Source organism: Bubalus kerabau, chromosome 2, assembly GCF_029407905.1.
Source record: "Bubalus kerabau isolate K-KA32 ecotype Philippines breed swamp buffalo chromosome 2, PCC_UOA_SB_1v2, whole genome shotgun sequence".
In the NCBI taxonomy this organism is placed as follows: domain Eukaryota; kingdom Metazoa; phylum Chordata; class Mammalia; order Artiodactyla; family Bovidae; genus Bubalus; species Bubalus kerabau.
In genome coordinates this window covers 9,987,848-10,006,582 of record NC_073625.1, presented here as the reverse complement: position 1 = coordinate 10,006,582, position 18,735 = coordinate 9,987,848, and the positions used below count along the sequence as shown (strand labels likewise).

The 18,735-nt window shown below is 38.6% G+C and overlaps 1 protein-coding gene across 1 annotated transcript in view; it reads right to left on the bottom strand.

Moving 5' to 3' along the window:
- ZMAT4 (zinc finger matrin-type 4) overlaps positions 1 to 18,735 on the bottom strand; it is a 292,877-nt gene that overhangs the window by 50,446 nt on the left and 223,696 nt on the right. Inside the window, exon 5 of the mRNA XM_055567020.1 lies at positions 4,180 to 4,276. Coding sequence (XP_055422995.1) covers positions 4,180 to 4,276 — 97 coding nt within the window. The remainder of the gene's footprint in view (positions 1 to 4,179; positions 4,277 to 18,735) is intronic.

Genomic DNA, 18,735 nt, shown 5'->3' with positions numbered 1-18,735 from the left:
GAGGTACATTGAAAACCTGCTGCTGCTGCTAAATCACTTCAGTCCTGTCCGATTCTGTGCGACCCCATAGACGGCAGCCCACCAGGCTCTGCCATCCCTGGGATTCTCCAGGCAAGAACACTGAAGTGGGTTGCCATTGCCTTCTCCAATGCATGAAACTGAAAAGTAAAAGTGAAGTCACTCAGTCGTGTCTGACTCTCAGCGACCCCATGGACTGCAGCCTACCAGGCTCCTCTGTCCATGGGATTTTCCAGGCAAGAGTACTGGAGTGGGCTGCCATTGCCTTCTCCGAAATTCTTATACTAGAAAAAGAAAAAGCATTGAAAAATTGCTAACTTACACCTTTTTTTTTTATTCTAATTTTTATATTGACGTATACAGTTCATGGGGTTGCAAAAGAGTCAGACACAACTTTAGTGACTAAACAATAACAGCAACAGTTAATTCACAATGTTGTGTTAGTTTCAAGTGTACAGCAAAGTGATTCAGTTTTATATATATGTATATATACATCTTTTTTTCTTTTTCAGATTTTTTTTCATTATGGATCCTATACTTTTATATTAAGAAGCTAGAGAGGAAATGTAGATTAAACCTTAAAAGGTAGAAAAAAAGGAAATAATGTTTTAAAGGTCATAAAATAACTGCACATAAAGAAAATCAACAAATCCCCAACATCTGATCATCTAAAAGAAACTTAATAAAGAATGATAAACTTCTAACAAAAAGTTGAGCCAAAAAAAGAGGAAGAAACAAATAAACAATGTCCAGAAAGAAAAAATATTCCACAAACATCAAAATAAAATTAGGTGATAAAGTAAACAACTTTATACCAATATATTTTAAAACGTAAATAAAATAGACACCAGCGGGGCAGAGCTCTGACACTTGTTTTCTTCACATTTGCCTCATTTCACTCTTCAGGAGCACAGCAACCTCGTACTTTCGTGGTTAAAAAAAAAAAAAAAAAAAAAGCAAACTCTTGTTTATTGAAATGAAGCCAGCACAGGAGGCGATGTACCCTTCTGAAGTCATGTATGTTTATTAAATTACACTAGGGAGGCGATGCCCTTTTTCAAAATTCACCATGGGGCCTTCTACCGGCTTTCCCTGACATCCTGTGTCCCAAGCCTGTCTGCGGTGACTGAATGACATTAATTAATTAGAAGCGTGAGTCAGATGCTGCTGAGTCCAGCCCTGGTTCTGCCATTTGTCGGGTGTTGGCTGACTTACTTAGCTTCTCTGAGCCTTGGTTTTCTCAAATCAAATAACAGGTCAGTAATATGTATGTTGGGGCTTCTGTTGTAGCTTATCTGGTAAAGAATCCATCTGCAATGCAGGAGACCCCAGTTTGATCCCTGGGTTGGGAAGATCCCCTGGAAAAGGGACAGGCTACCCACTCCAGTATTCTTGGGCTTCCCTGGTGGCTCAGGGGGTAAAGAATCTGTCTGCAATATGGGAGACCTGGCTTTGATCCTAGAGTTGGGGAGATCCCCTGAAGGAGGGCACGGCAACCCACTCCAGGCTTTTTTTGCCTGGAGAATCCCATGGACAGAGGAGCCTGGCAGGCTACAGTCCATGGGGGTCACAAAGAGTCAGACACGACTGAGTGACTAAGCACAATACGTATGTTGAGATAGTTAAGGGGACAAAATAAGCTAATAGATGTGACTATGCTTGGAAGGAAAGTTATGACCAACCTAGATAGTATATTGAAAAGCAGAGACATTACTTTACCAACAAAGGTTCGTCTAGTCAAGGCTATGGTTTTTCCAGTGGTCATGTATGGATGTGAGAGTTGGACTGTGAAGAAACCTGAGTGCCGAAGAATTGATGCTTTTGATCTGTGGTGTTGGAGAAGACTCTTGAGAGTCCCTTGGACTGCAAGGAGATCCAACCAGTCTATTCTGAAGGAGATCAGCCCTGGGTGTTCATTGGAAGGACTGATGCTAAAGCTGAAACTCCAAAACGTTGGCCACCTCATGCTAAGAGTTGATTCATTGGAAAAGACTCTGATGCTGGGAGGGATTGGGGGCAGGAGGAGAAGGGGACGACAGAGGATGAGATGGCTGGATGGCATCACCAACTCGATGGACATGAGTTTGAGTGAACTCTGGGAGTTGGTGATGGACAGGGAGGCCTGGCATGCCTCCCTGGCATAGAGTCGGACACGACTGAGCAACTGAACTTAACTGATGCCTGGCTCAAATTCTATCACAGAAAGTTTTATAGGAGCACAGAGAGAAATAGACGTTTTCCTAAAACTGAGATGCTATCTACCTGTGTTAGTTATCTACATGATCCTTATCACCTAAAGTCATTATTGTCTACCTTTTTCTACCCACAAAGAGCAATAAATGTGCCCTAAATGATGATTGTTTCATGCTGCAGCTCCTTGTAAGGTGTGTGTGTATTGTTAGAATGTTGGTTAGAATGCATACACTGTGATGATTAGAGATGCTGAAGAGATTATGCTTTTGGTTGGGGGTGGCAGGTGGTATAGCAGCTCCTAATAATCAATGCAGGTGCTCAGTAACCAATCATAGAAAATATTGCTTTTGAGGATTCCCCTTGATAAAAGCCCTGTGGGAGTGAATAAGAGTAAAGCAAGTCATGAAAACAGCTGTGACTCACCCAACAGCAAACATGGAGGAAAAACTGAGTCAGTAAAGGTCAGTCAGAAACTCTGGGCTTAAACTCCCCCACTGAAGCCAGACCCACTGTGATCTACACATCTTTACAATATCTCTGCAAAGACATTTCCTTGCCTGGAATGCACCTTCCTCATATATCTGCTTGGAAAGTCATTACTTATCTTTTTAAAATCACACATTCACGCCATCAGCAATGTATTGCTCTCGTTTAGTTGCTAAGTCGTGGCTGACTCTACAACCCCTTGGACTTTAGCCCACCAGGCTCCTCCATCCATTGGATTTCCCAGGCAAGAATACTGGAGTGGGTCTCCATTTTCTCCAAGGGCTCTTCCCAATCCAGCAATCAAACCCGTATCTCCTGCATGGTAAGCCGATTCTTTACCACTGAGTTACCTAGGAAGCCCATCAGGAATGTTCATGAAGCACTAGAAATGTATCAAGTGCTGTGCTGGCCACTGAGTGATAATAGAAAACAAAATCAAACCCCGACTTCATTGTTATGAACTCAGCCTGTATGTTGATGTCCCTGGAAATCTTTCCCTGTCCCTGGTCCTCAGAGCTTAGGGTGTCCATTTTATGGTAACAGTGAACAATCTATGTGTTTACATGACTGTTTCCCCAGCTTGGCAGAAAGTTCCCCAAGAGGAAGGTTTAAGTCCACTCAGCTTTTCTTCCCCAGGTCACACTCAGGGTCTGACACACGTAGGAGCTCCATCATTGTTTGTCCAATGAGTCATTCATTATTCATGAGGCCCTGATATAGTCGAATCTGTTTCAATGATTCTGCTCATGAATATGAGAGAAATGAAAACAATTATATTCAGGAAAATTGCATCTTTTTGAGATATCCTTTGATTTTTCCCTATTTTATTAGATTTTATTAGCAGTTCTAGCAGCTACTTTAAAAATACCTAAAAGCATTGGGTTTGTAAAAAGATGAGCAGTATGTATACAGGGGAAACAATGCCTGATTAGCTTTTTCTGGTATAAAATCATGAGAATCAGAGGGGGATGTGGAATGAGCTTCCATTCAATTGAAAATAGCTATACATGTGAATGACTTAAAATTCCAGAGTTGTTAGTTTTCCAGACTGATCAACCATACTCTTCTAGAAACAGAAAGTGGTAGAAGGCATGCATAGAATTTGACTCTATGGACCCGTAGAATTTGGGTCCATCCCCAAAGTATTAAGATAAATTATATTGTTTATTTTAAAACATTTAACATAGACTTAAAGATTCCTGGGAAGTTCATACAAATGTGCTTACTGTCCTTGAAAAGAAGGAAAGAAATGGAAAAAAAGAAATGTCATCACTGTATCCAAAAAAAAGGAAAAAGTCACTCTTCAAGCAGTGTCAGGCAGGCTATGTAGGCTTGAGTGGTATAAATATCAAGGGAATCTTGGAGATCAGAGATGTAGTTTTCATCTACTTATTTTGCAATAAGTAAAGAGGTTAGCCTTCATTCATCATACTAAAGGTTACATACAAAAGGACTGAAGAGAGAAAGCATGAAAGTACCTACTTGGTCTGGTGTTTGGATCCTTTCAGATGGGCATGATACTGTTCTATTGAGTTTAGAGAGACACTGCAGGTGGTACATCTGTAATTGCGCCTCAGACCTGTGGATGACAGACACACAGACCTGGTTAGCTGCATCATCGTCATCAACCACAGGAACAAATCCCGGAATCTCCGAACGCTCAGAGACAGACTATCTTAGAAGACATCTGATCTAAGCCACCGGTAACATTTCAATCCCTCCTCCCAAGAACCCAACCAGCAGGTTCCTTAGCAGAAGCTGACTATGAATACATTGGAAGCAGTCTGTCTCATTGCTGAATGACTGAAATGATCAGGACATACTTCTTGGTGTAAAATGTTTCTGGATACTTTGTAACCCAAACAAAGAAGCATTCTACTTTTTCCTTAAGGCAGACAGATGTGGTAAGGTACTGTTTCTGCAATGAAATTTGAGACTCCAGAGAAAAATTCTGTCTCAATTCCTCTTCTACCTCTATTCCAATCACAGAATCAGAAATTCAACTTTTGATATCATTCATGTCAACTCTTCTCCCAGGATCTTCTTATAAAATGCAAATACCCAGGAGAAGGATTAATTAATCTATTTATTTTTAAAGTTTTTTTTTACTGTGGATAATTTTAAAGTAAGTCTTCATTGAACTTGTTACAATATCATTTCTATTTTATGTTTTGGTTTTTTGACCCCAAGGTACTTGTGACCTCAGCTCCCTGACCAGGGATCAAACCCACATCCCCTGCAATGGAAGGTGAAGTTATAACCATTGGTCCTCCAGGGAAGCCTCAACTAACTTAAGTCACACGAAAAATCACTTCCACCAGAGTATTGAAATCGAAGTTATTCACTCATCTGTTTACTCATTTAGTTCATCCAGCAATAGAGTGTCAACTTTGGACCAGATATTAGGGATTCCAAGATAAATAAGATGCTCTTTGTTTTCATGAAGGGTAGTTCAAAAAAAAAAAACAAAAACCTTGACTGCTATATAATATTGATTCATCTAGAGTCAAATGTGTTAGAAAGAAACTTCAGCCAAACATCCACCACAGCTCATATTCCTTCTGCTGCTGTGTCCCCATCAGAGTGGAGAGAAAAAGTAGCTTCAGTGTCATGGCTGAGACTTCAGATTTTAAGTCTTGGCTCCAAATATTCCTGGTTGTGTAATGTAGAGGAAGTCACATAATTTCTTACTGGCTTTAGTTTTTTCATCTATGAGATGAAAACAAAGCCATCCATATCACAAAGTTTTATGAGAATTAAGTGAATATAAATACTCAAATTCTTAGCAAGTGAAACTTCTTGTTAATTTTACTCCAAGATTCTCTCTTCCCATTGTCAAACCCAGAATATTAAACAGTTATAGCATTTTTCCTGATGAATGCATAAAATTTTCTTTCTAAGGGGCAATATCATTCTTATTTTCCTAAAAAGAAAGTAATGCATTGAGTTGGAAGAACTTTGCAATCTGTTACCTGAGTGACTTTACAAAAATTACTTGACTTCTCTGAAGTTCTGTTTTCTTATAAGATTGTGAAGAGGACTGAGTAAGAAAAGGTATACAGCAGTGTCTGCTACACAACAAATAATCAACATAAACTAGTTACTATATGATTGCAAAGAGGTATTATAAGGGAATCTTGGTTTCCCAATGCCCTGGACGAAGTCCTAAGTTGAATTTCTAAGACACAGATGCTAGTTACACCACCATGACTAAAGTAGAGATAAGAGTCCCAGTTCAGGGCATTCAACAGAAGTGATCAAGAACCAATTTCTAACTCAAACTGGCCACTCATCACCAGTCTGAAAAAAGAGACTGAGAAGAAAGAGAGAATTTACCAAAGGGAGCTCTCTCATACTATGAGTTTGACTTACCCTTGTCCATGCCAGATAGGGGATTCCTTCTCTTTCAACTCACACCCCTGGGAAAAGAATTCAGTGGAACTACCCGGAGATCTTGAGAAATTCCTTCCTGAGTTTGAGTGTCCTGGACTGGACACCACCCTCAAGATCCAAAGAGCGAGAGACCGTGGCTGCTTAGCTGCTCTGATGGGGAAGTAAGAGAGGTAGAAGGATTGTACCTGGCATGTATTCTCAGAGCTTGTTAGAGCAAAAGATGTAAGTGTCCCATAGACCACGTGTGTGCCATGTATGAACAGTTGGGGCAATGTGACCTCAGCAGAAGAAGGCTATAGAGTTCAGCTGGACATCGAGGGCCTTAAAGTGACCCTGGAAGAGATACTTAGCTTAAGGCTAAGTATCAAGTAATGCTGAGTTCTTGAAAAAGCCAAGAAATCACCCCTTGGGAAAGAGTCAAATCGCGTCTAGGCTAGCTTTGTCTGTGTATCTATCAAGTAAGCCTTTATCTCCTTTACCTTTCTAACCTGATACCCTGCATCCCTCAGCCCTGGAGGAACCTGAGCTGAGAGAAAAGAAGAAAAGCAAAAGCCAAGGGCAGCGAAAAAGAGAGAAGCCTATTGCCTCCTTTTGCATGGCTAACAGGCAGCCCAAGCAGAACTGACCTGAGGGAGGGGAGAAACTCACTTTCAATTAAGTTCGGAGTTATTTAAAAATTATTCTTCTATCCTGTGTGAACAAAGGATGTCACTCGCCATTTCAGTCAACAAAGGAGCCATCAGCCTCTGCAGCTGCTCCTGTTGGCTGTGCTGCCTGAGGGGATTCAGGACAGAGAAAAACGGGACACGGCCCAGGGAGTTACACCAAAGGAAAGGACTTCAGTGAGCCAAGACTCTTGCATCTTCCCAGAGATGGAAAAGCACTGAAATCAACAACTTGAAATGTTTTGTTTTTCTTATTAGCAGTAATCTTCTGATGTTCAAATACATGTTTTGTTATGTTTTTTCTTTCAACAAAAACTCCTATATATCCTGGCTCCTCCCTTATTATTTTTTTGGAACAGTCCCTCAGAGCTATCAGAGAGACTATATCTTGGGCTAAAGTCCTCCATAAATTCCACCGAATAAAGATAATTCTCAACCTCAAAGCTGTGTGTATTTTTTTTTTTTCAGAAGACACTTGGATATATCAGCTAATGACATAGAGCTTCTGTGTAGCTAAGAATGAAAGTCAAGAACTCTTTACTAGTTAAAAGTGAGTGAAAATTCATGAAACTTACTCCACTTTATGCCCGAAGGGTAGGAAAAAATTAACCCTCCAGAGATGGCACGAAAGGGCAGTGGATGGCAAAAATAAAGTTAGTTCTGATGATATCCAATGAGCCCTGTTTGTGGAACATTGTGGTGTCATCAGAATTGATCTTGTGTCCATTATGTGGCAAAGGGTAGAACTTCCTGTAGACTTTAAGATTCCTACAGTTCAATGCATGTTTCTGAGAAATCTATTTGACATGGCATGATATGAATTAAGTTGTTGTTTTGTTTTAGCTTAAATTACAGAATAATTGGACATTGACTTACTAATTATTCAATGAGGAATCAATTCAGTTATGAGGAAAGCAATGAAACCACAGTATCTTCTGGAGAAGCAACCCAAGGGACTCAAAAGTTTCCAGGCACAGACTGACAGATCACAGATGAAAGACATAATTCTTGTCTCTCTATTCCCTCAAGCAAAGACTCCTGGACATCCTAGAACATGCTCTGGTGATGGTGTTAAAATACAGATCCCTAGGCACAGAATCTGAAGGTTCTGATCCTATAAAACTTGGATGGGGCCTGAGACTCTACAAGAAGTTTCAGACTTTTAACTCTAACCTCTAACATACTACATACACATTTTAAAAAGTGCCATCCCATAGAGTCATACTTCTTTTGGTAGCTTGAATTTGTCAGAACAACACTGGGTCTTAAAGAAAAAAGTTATTCTATAAAGAAGAGCTGAGGTTCCATGGTTTTTCCATCTCACAGGTGTGCGTGATTCAGAAAGTTTATCACAGTCTCCAAACCCAGAGGCAGTAAGTTATCACAACCTGCATGTGAGTTGTTTGAATGCTTATCCAGGGCTGGTCTATCTCCTCTTTTATGCATGGAATCAAAATATAAAAGCTAGCTTCAGGCATTCCTGCCTCCAGAGTTCTCTACCAATCTTATTATAATAAATGGTAACCAGTGTTTATATGGGTCCTCTTCTGACTACAGACTCATCAACGGTCTCCTCACAACAAATGGAGGTGAAGTGTGGCAAGAGGCATAAATATTTATGTTTTCAAATGGGCATTTTTAAGAGCACCAACAAATCTAAAAAATATTCTGATCTGTTGCTTTCCATTACAGTTCTCCAGCTCTGCAGCCAAACAGAAGCGTGGGCAGGAAATATTTGGCACTTTATTGCAATGCAAACTACAGGGAGCATAAACCAGAAAGGCTGTGCATATAAACAAGAACAAAGGCAGAGAAGGGGCAGAGGAGTCCTCCCCCACACATGACACAGTGTCCTTGGTGGGAACTTAGGGCTTTATTAATGTTCAGCTGAAATCCTAATTACTTTGGAATTATACAGCTCCTTTTTCCTCAGAGAAATAGAGAATCTTATTAAACAAAAATGCTAACTTTCTTATTCAATTCATTTTCAGTGCAATGCCATTTTATGTGTATACCCAAACCTCTGCAGATATAAAGGTTAATTTCTGCTATATTGCCACTATGTGCTCTGAAATATCATTCTTGCCTGCAAGGACTGACCATCCAGTTGTAGCGGGAAGGTATGTATGCTGTGTTTAGTCACTCAGACGTGTTCAATTCCTTGCGACCCCATGAACAGCAGTCCACAGGCTCCCATGTCCATGGGATTCTCCAGGCAAGAACACTTGAGTGGGTTGCCATTTCCTTCTCCAGAAGATATGTATACAAAACAGCAATAATACAAGATCAACCACAAAAAGTACTACAGTCAGAATGAAGTGGAATGTTAGGAGAACTAGAGGAGGAGATTGTTTCTAACTTAGAGAATCTGGAAAAGCTTCCTGAAGATGCTTCACTTATAAATGTATATTCCCTAGCACAGTGTGTAAACCAGATGGTCCTGGAGAGTTCAGCAGTGTGACTACTCACTGTGTCTTTTCAGTTCTAGCAAAGCTAGACTTCGGGTGCCCCGTTGCTTCAGGTGCATTCATTCTACATTAGGGAAACATCCTTGTGCCTTTATGATGATGCCAGATATTTCACCAAATGCCAAGAATATAAGAGAATATAGAGTAAATTTTCATACGGAGCTATTCACATAGAAAGACAAAAAGCAAGGAAACAAATACAAACATTATAGAAATATTACAGAGGATGTAAACAGGAAAATGAGAGAGTCACAGAGAAGGCTGGTTTTGGATAGTTTGGTTAACAGAGATCTCTGAGTAGCATGAAATGAAACTAGAGAGACAAGAATTAGCCTGTGAAGTGAGGAACCGGTTAAAGGGTTGCCCAGGGAGAGTACAGGGCAAACAGCAAACAGAGAGGACCAGGAGTGAAATGGGCATGAATGGTCTAAGGAACAAAAAGTTGGGAAACGAACAAAACAACTGCCAACTTAGAATTCCATATCCAGCAAAAATACCCTTCAAACTTTAAAGTGCAATAAGGGCATTTTCGATAAATGAAATAAAAGAGAATGGTCTGCCAGGAGACTTGCACTAGAGAAATGCTTATAAAGTTCTTCAGTTGGAAGGCAAATGACATCAGATGCAAACTCATATCCACAGGAAAAAATGAAGAACACCATAAATGATTACTATTAGTATTTTTTTATTGCTCCAAGTTTATTTAGAGATAGTATTTAAAGCAAAAACTATAACACTCTGCTTGTATAGTGCTGTTTATTCTGTATACAGATGTAAAAATATTGAGTTGTAACATATTATGAAAAACTCAAACTTTTTGACCAACCCAATATGTGACAAGAATGAGTAAGAGTAAGCAGTATTGTTGAAAGCTCATTATATTTTATATAAAATATAATGAACACTTAAGAAATAATAAATTTACCAATATTAACTTAAATATAGATAGTGGTCATTTATGAATGCACACTAATCCCTTAGAAATAAATACAAAGATATAAAGCTTAGGAGACTCTAGAGAAAATAAAACAGGATGATTAAAAAGTATTTGATTAACCCATAAGTGAAAGTGCCTATATTAAAATCAGACAAAACAGACTTCAAGACAAAAAGGATTTCCAGAGATAAAGATGTTTTGTAATAATAAAGGGAGAAACTCATTAGGAGAATGTAACAGTTCTAAGTGCAATTTAACTAATAAAGCATAAAGATACATGAGGTAAGAACTGATTGAACTATAGGCAGAAAGAGACACCATAACCATAAAAGATTTAACACTCCAATCTCAGTATCTGACAGAATAGTAAGATAAAACAATTAGTAAATTTTAAAAGATCTAAATGAAACTATCAACTATATTGTACTATAGTTTATAGAATGCTACACTCAACAACTGGAGATTACACAATATTTTCAAGTGAACAGCAAGTAAACTAAGTTAGGGAATATGCTAAGCCATTGACAATTCTTACTAAATTAAAAATAATTACATTTTGTACTGTGATTTCTTTGACTACCATTGAAATCAATAAGGATAAATAATAATATTATTTATAAAAATACCTAAAGTACTTCTAAATAACCTATTATCATCATAGGGAAAAAAATCCAAAGAGAAATCAGAAGATATTTTGACAAGTGTAATAAGTTTTTAAAGGAAAATACATAGCTTTGTGTTAGAAAGAATGAAAAGCTTAAACTCAATGGTCAAAGTTTAAATGCTATGAAACTAGAAAATGATAAGAAAATTAAAACAAAATCAAATAGAAGGAAGGAAATAATATACTGATGTCAATCAAATATAACAACAAATTACCAAAAAAACAAAAAACAAACAAACAAAAAATCTGTTCTTTGAAAGGATTAAGCAAGTATTACCATTAGCAAGCTTGATGAATGTTTTTTAAAAAGGCAACATAAAAATTACTAAAATAAAAGAATAATTTTTAGTACCAAAGCTACAATTTTTAAAGGATAATAAGAAAATATTATGAACAGTTTTATGCCAATAATAAACATAATAATGGACAAAAGCCATGAATGCAACAGAACGAGAGTCCAGAACTAGACCTAGACCCAAAGAATCAATTGATTTGCTTTCACTTTCATTAAGATATAACTGACATGCAGCTCTGTGTAAATTTAAGGTATACACAATAATGACTTGACATACATATATTGCTAATTGACTACCGCAATAAGTTTAGTTAACATCCATTACCTCACATAGATTCAGAAAAAGAAAAAAAAAGTCCTAGTTATGAAAATTTTTAGGATCTACTCTTAGCAGCTTTCTAATATATAGCAGAGTTAAACTATAGGCATCATGTTGTTCATTACATCCCCAATACTTAATTATCTAAAAGCCAGAATTTTGCATCTTTTGATAACTTTCACTGATTTTCAACAAAGGTATCAAGGCAATTCCATGCGAGAAATGAAACGTTTTTGAGCAAATGTGGCTGGAATAATTGAATAAATGCAGGAAATAAAAAAAAAGAACACAATCTCTACATTACAGTACACATTAAAATTAAGATTGATTATATCAAATATAAAGATAAAGCTATAAAGCTTCTACAAAAATACAGGGGATTAGTTCTGTGAACTTGGAATAGGCATGGATTTCTTAAGAAATAAAAGACAGCAAATATTTTTTTAAAAGATGAATTGGATTTTACAGAAAATCAAAAGTTTTTGCTTAAAAAAGACACATCAAGAAAACCAACTAAGCCACATCCTGGGAAAAATTAATTGCAATTCATATATCTGATTCAGGACTTCTGTCTAGAATATAAAATTAACTCCTACAAATCAATAATAAAAAGACAAACAATACAACTTTTTCAAAGGACAAACTATTTGATCAGATATTCCATAAAAGAAGATATAGAAATGATCAATAAGCAAATGAAAAGGTGCTCAGCATCATTTGTCACCAGGAAATGAAAAGTAAAAGAACAATTCAAAATCATCTCATAACTATTACAAGTGCTAGCCTCAAACAAAGAAACAAACATCAAATAAAACAATACCAAATGTAAATAACCACATGGAACACCCAAATCCACATACAGAAGAGTGTAAAATGGGCAAGTTTTCAATGTTTTGTAAACTTAGACTTACTCTGTGACTCAGAAATCCTACTAGACATTTACCCAAAAGGAACAAAAACTTAGTATAAAAAGAGACTTGTGCAAAAATGTTTATAGCAGCTTTATACATCATAGACAAAATTCAAAATGATCTAAATGTTCAACACAAGAATTGATAAGCAAATGGTAATGTATTTATACAATGAAATAATAGCTGAAAACTAGAAGAATCTACTGATTTATGAACAACATAAATTAGAATAAAAAACATAACATATAGGTAAAGACGTCAGACAGAAAAGAGAACATACTGTGTGATTTCATCCATATAAATTTCAAGAACGGCACAGCTATTCCGTAATGTTAGAATTCAGAGTAGTGTTGCCTTCTGGGGGTAGGGAGTGACTGGAAGGGGACATGAGAATTTTCCAAAGTAACATAATGGTTCTATATCTTAGGATGGTAGTTACAGGGTATAATCATTTACCAGAAGTCATCAGATTATATACCTAAGACATGTATATTTCATTTTCTTAAAAAATCAAGTTGGATGGTCATGGTTCCACAAAGAAATCTCAGCAAACTTTTTGAGACTTCAGTTTATTCTCATTTACTCTCTACAAATTCCATTGTTTTGCATTCCTAGAAAGTAAACTTTATATTCCTACTTATGCTTTAATAACCTTGAATCACTCACATAAATTTTTGCATATGTTCTGTATATTTAATGCTTACGAAAGCTAGAGCCATTTTGAAAGATAATTAATAAAGTAAAAGTAAAAAGAAAAGGTCTTTGGAATGATTTCCTTCTTCTCTAACTCTTAAATATTCATGAATCAAACTGTCTTGTAAATGGATGCATCATCTTCTGGAATGAAAAATAATAATCAACACTTATGTATGTCATATATTAGCACTGTTGTGTTCATTTATTCTTGGCAACACTCTACAAGCAGGCACAGCTGTTATCCTGTTTTAACAGATGAGGAAACCGAGGTGGAGCAACTTAGTGACCTTCACAGAGCCACGTGGAGACACAGCTGGGTTTGAACCTATCCGTTCTGCTCAGGCTGCTCCTCCCACTGTGCATGTGGCCTCCTGGGACAGACAACTGGGAATAATAGATTCACAGAACTGTGGAAGGTTCCTTAGAGTTCAACTGGTCCAGCAGTTCCCACACGGGCCACTAGAGAATTACGTGGGAGCTATTAACAACACAAATCCCAGGCCTTACCCCAGATGACTGTAAGTCAGAAAATCTAGAGTGAGACCTGGAAATCTGCATTTTGTAGAGCTTCAGAAGGTGTTAGTTTTAGAGAAACCATTGGTCTAGTCCAAAACCCCATGGGCATCACATAAGAGTTTTCCAAGCAGCATTGTTGGTGTCCACTTGCATTTGGAAGCTCTCCTTTTTCAAATAACCCACTTGCCCAAATTCTGCTTTGTGCACAAGTTTATTCGCATCTTCTCAAAACGATCACATCCACTAAGGTTCTGTTTACCAGATTGAACGTCCATTGATACTTTGACAGTGTTCTTCATTAAAATATAATTTCAAGTTCCCCTTATCGTCTCTATTACCTTACGAATGAAATTTCCTGTTTGTTGATAACATTTTTAAACCATGACCCTGAAACTCAAGTCCAAGACCCTCGTGTGGCTGCATGAGTACAAAACAGAGCACGGCTGTCACAGCTCTTGTGCACCATTAATTCTATCAATATCTTTAAAGCTTTAAGTGTGTGTGTGTGTCTGGCAACCCTGACCCACTGTAACCTATACTCATACTGAACCTGCTAGCAATCAATTCTAAGTCTTTTCCACATGGATTTCTGCTAAGCCAAATCTTCTTTCCTCTACTCCTATACTTGATGACTTGGATGTTTCTGTTTATCCCTGTTAAGTTCTATCTCAGTGAACTCTGCTTATTCCTTTAGGGAATCTAGCAGCAAATGCAACCTGCCTCATGATCCATTCTGATTGGCAGCAGCAATGCTGTGAAGAGACTATGAGCTCTCACTCCAGATGACCATCAAGGACGGCCACCATCTAGTAGCCAGTCTGTCACTGGACCCTGGTGTGCTTGGCCTGTCGGTGAGATTCCAGCTCCGGCATGTCAACATATATAGAAAAGCCAGGGCAAGGAACATTCTGGTAAATAAGGCTTCATCTACATCTAGGTGGTAGTTAAAGCTGTGAGTGAATGAGTGAAGTTGCTCAGTCATGTCCGACTCTGTGCAATCCCATGGCCATAGCCTGCCAGGCTCCCCGTCCATGGAATTTTGCAGGCAAGAATACTGGAGGGGTTGCCATCTCCTTCTCCAGGTTACAGCTGTAGGGCTGGTCAGATCATCCATGAAGACAATGTAGGTGAAGAAAGAGAGTGGTGGAGCAGGTAGTACCCCTTTATGTTAGAGATACTCACCTTGACACGTGGGGTGGAGCCAGACACACAAGCATCTCTGGCTCTGCCTTCCAGGTTACTGAGCCCTAGGACAGGTGTGGATTTGGGGACCAGGTATAAAGCCCCAGCCTGTCTTGCATGTCACCCACATCATTAAGGCTAGAGCCCACCTGACCTGGATGGGCTGAATGACCCCCAGGTCACCCTTATGGGTTCCAGCTCTCCCTCTCAAGTAGAGTTTGTCTTTGCTCTTCCCTGGTGCTCATGGCCCTCTTTCCTTTCTGATTGCCAGAGCTACTGACTTCAGGCCCAACACTAGACGCAGAAGAAAAAGCATTACAACACTGCCTCACCAGTTGCCATAATTCTTATAAGTGCCTTCTTCTGTGTCAGTCATGGTGGTTGTACTCCTCTGAGCAGACCCCAGCTGATAGAGGTGATATCGAGGAACTAGAGAGAAGAAAGCTTTGCTAAAAGGTCATTGTTCTCATGTTTAATCCTCAAAACCACTTTATGAACATTATTAGCCCATTTTCCAGATGAGAAAACCCTACTTCAAAGACATTAAATCCATAGAACTAGCAAGTGGATAAGGAGACCTGAATGTGCTTACTTCTGAATTCAAAGCTATTGACCTTAATGACGACACTAGGGCTTTTAAAAGAAAAATAGGAGTGAAAGAAAGCAGGAGAACCCTGTTTTCAAAAATAAAAACTCTTAATGTGAAACATATTAATACATAAGATTGACAAAGCACAGCTACTCGAGTTGAAATGGGGGCTAGAGGTTTCAAATACCAGCCAGACCATCAAACTCCAAGCATAGCGCTTAGGGTACTCCAATAAGGTACCTTGAGCTTGGTGGAAAAGAGTTTGAAAATCACTGCATTTCATCATGCTACTCATCACAAGGATAACAGGAGGACTGCTGCCGTATCTGAACTTAGACTTGCACTGTGGAATCTCTCTTCCTTGTGAACGTCAGTTAAGGAAACTCCTAGGATCAGGGCTGGCTGCAGACCCAAATAAAGAAGATTCATATTACTCCATGCTAGAATCACTATGACGTACAGAATGTTTAAACACTTAACCTTCTGAATTCAGCCCACTGCTTGCAGGCGCAGACTGCAGGATATCTAACAGTCAATTAAACAAAGAACACACATTTTCTAAAACAATTCTTTACTTAAATAGTATAAATGTGAAGCCTTGAAAATGGAATCAAGAAGCAAAAAGCTTTAACATCGTCAAAAGCTCTTGGCAAACAAACAAAATCTAAAGCTATGGACTAAATGTATTCCCCATAATTAGAAGACAATTTTTAGCCATGTTGGATGCCTGACCCAAGAAAGGACTGGAAAATTGTCATCCTACTGTGATGATTCAGAAGTAACAGGGTAGTTCATTCTAAGTACTTAAAGAGCTACTTGATAAGAAGATGGTTTAAATGTATTCTATCTGGTAGAGCACTGAGGATACTTTTCTTTTCCTGAGGCCATGTGGCATGTCGGATCTTAGTTCCCCAATCAGGGATTGAGCCATGCTCCCTGCACTGGGAGTGCAGAGTCTTAACCACTGGACTGCTGGAAAAGACACAACACATTTTCATATTTTGAACAAATCAACACCCAGACAGCCTTGATTTTTGCCTTGGAGGGGATCACTATTATTATGACTGCTAATAGAAAATGGGCTTCCCCAGTGGCTCAGCAGTAAAGAATCCACCCGCAATGCAGGAGCCTCAAAAGACATGGCTTCAATCCATGGGTCAAGAAGATCCCCTGGAGAAGGGCATGGCAACACATTCCAGTATTCTTGCTTGGAGAATCCCATGGACAGAGGAGCCTGACGGGCTACAGTCCATCGAGTTGCAAGAACTTGGACATGACTGAAGTGACTTTGCACACATACACTCACTAGAAAATGACAAGCAACCCAAAGAATTGAACTGATTTTTGATTTTGTGATTTGAACTAAATGTTAAGAAAAGAGAAATAAATAAACCTACTCTGAAGTCATCTACTATTTGAACGATACTCAACATATCTATAATCATATGTTATAAACCAACATATGGGGGAAATACCCTCTTCCTGGCTTGGATGTTGATGTGATACAAATGGAAATTTATAGAACATGAAATGTGTTTTTTCCTTTGGTTCCCACGGCTATGCCATGGGATCTTACAAGATCCCAGTCCTGTCTGACTCTTAGCAACCCCATGGACTTACAAGATCTTATAAGATCTTACCTTATACAGGCAACTAATAACATAGCAGGGCTGTAGGTTTTTCATGTAAAATGTTCTCATAAAATGTGTTTTCTTTTTTCCTACAATACAATTTTTGATGACAGATTGCTTCATCCATAAAATAAACTGTACCCCTAAGGTGAAGTTGTGGATTAATGGCATCAAGGTCACCAAGGAGTTACATTAAACTCAAATGGGTTAAATTAAACTCATGAGGGCTGTTAGAAAGTGTGTAAAGGAAAGAAGATGCATGCCTCTTCCCTTCTCTCTCTGCCTTGTGGAGAGGTGTCTTCCAGGCCATCTCTCATTTGTCCCCAAGAACTAGGGAATCACAGGCCATGTGATCTCCCTGAAGAATTGTCCTGATAGAGCTACAGCTATCAAAGAATCATGTCCCTAGCTTGTTAGCTGCATCAGCTGAGGACACAGTGACTGTTAACTCCTTTGTAATGGGCTAGAGGTCCAAATGCAGCCATGGTGACCCTTGCTTTAGAGCTGTCCTGGCTAACTGGTCAACCAAAAGGCCCCAGGAAGCAGGAGGAAAACTGCTGGTCATTTTCAAGAGACCTCATCCAAGAAGGATTCAGAGGGGAAATATGAATGAAGAAAAAGTCCTAATTGTCAGTATCTTCCTTGAATCACATTATAAATGAGATTGTTCTCCCTCCCTGTTTCTCTCTTGCTATCGTTCACACACAAGTCGGCTGTCGGGTGCTTGAATGTTATCTTTGGTGTCCTTCTGGTTCTTGTTAATCCCTCTTGCCTGCCTGTAGACATCTATCTCAGATGACTGGGTCTTTATCTTGCCTTCAGCAGACAGCCTGCCAAACCCCTTGTTAAGTCACGGCTGTCTGATGCTTCCTGCAGTATTGGCTCTTTAATTGGGATGTTTGACATTAAAAAGCTTTCAACATTTGAAGAAAAACAATGTGAAAGGTGAAATTTCAGGCCTGACCAGACAGGTAAGAGATCTTAAGAAGACAGTGGCCTTCCAATCTCAGAAACCATCTGAATGTGCACCCTGCCCCCCTCTGGACCAGCCTGACACAGAAACCCTGACACACGTGGCCCCACTGTGCCTTGAATAAGCGACTTTTCTCTGCAACATGTCGCAAGAGATCTCCCTGTTTAATACCACTGTCACAGGAGCCTCACCCACTTACAGAAGCACATCGATCTTATTCGATTCACAATGTAATAGAGAATAGCAAAATGCACAATTTACTGATAAAGGTTGATTTTAACATTGTAAAAAAAAATCGAGAAAATGACTGAGGCTTCATAATTCTCAAATATAATTGGACCCGTGAATATGGGGAACAGAGAACATGAGAATGAAGTACAGATCATTTTCAAGAGGAGGAATTATTGGGTTGGCAAAAAGTTCATTCAGGTTTTTCTGTAAGATGGTATAGAAAGACCCAATGAACTTTTTGGCCAACCCAATATATATTTTTCCCTCTTTCAATTTAAGCTTGTTACTTAATGTTTAGGTGTCTCTATTTCCTGATCTATAAAAGGAAGATAATAATTTTACCTATTCAGAAAGTTTCTATGAAAATTAAAAATGTTAGTGTAGGTGAACAACTTAGAAAAGAACCAAACAGCTCAATAAATGCAAACTATCATTGCTATTTTTAACCACAATGATTCTTTTCTTTGAACAAGAATTAAGACCTAAATCATGAGAGTGAGACTTCTTAGTAATTTAATATTCTAGAAAGAGTTCTCTTTCATATAGCATCCTGAGGCATATTTAAATT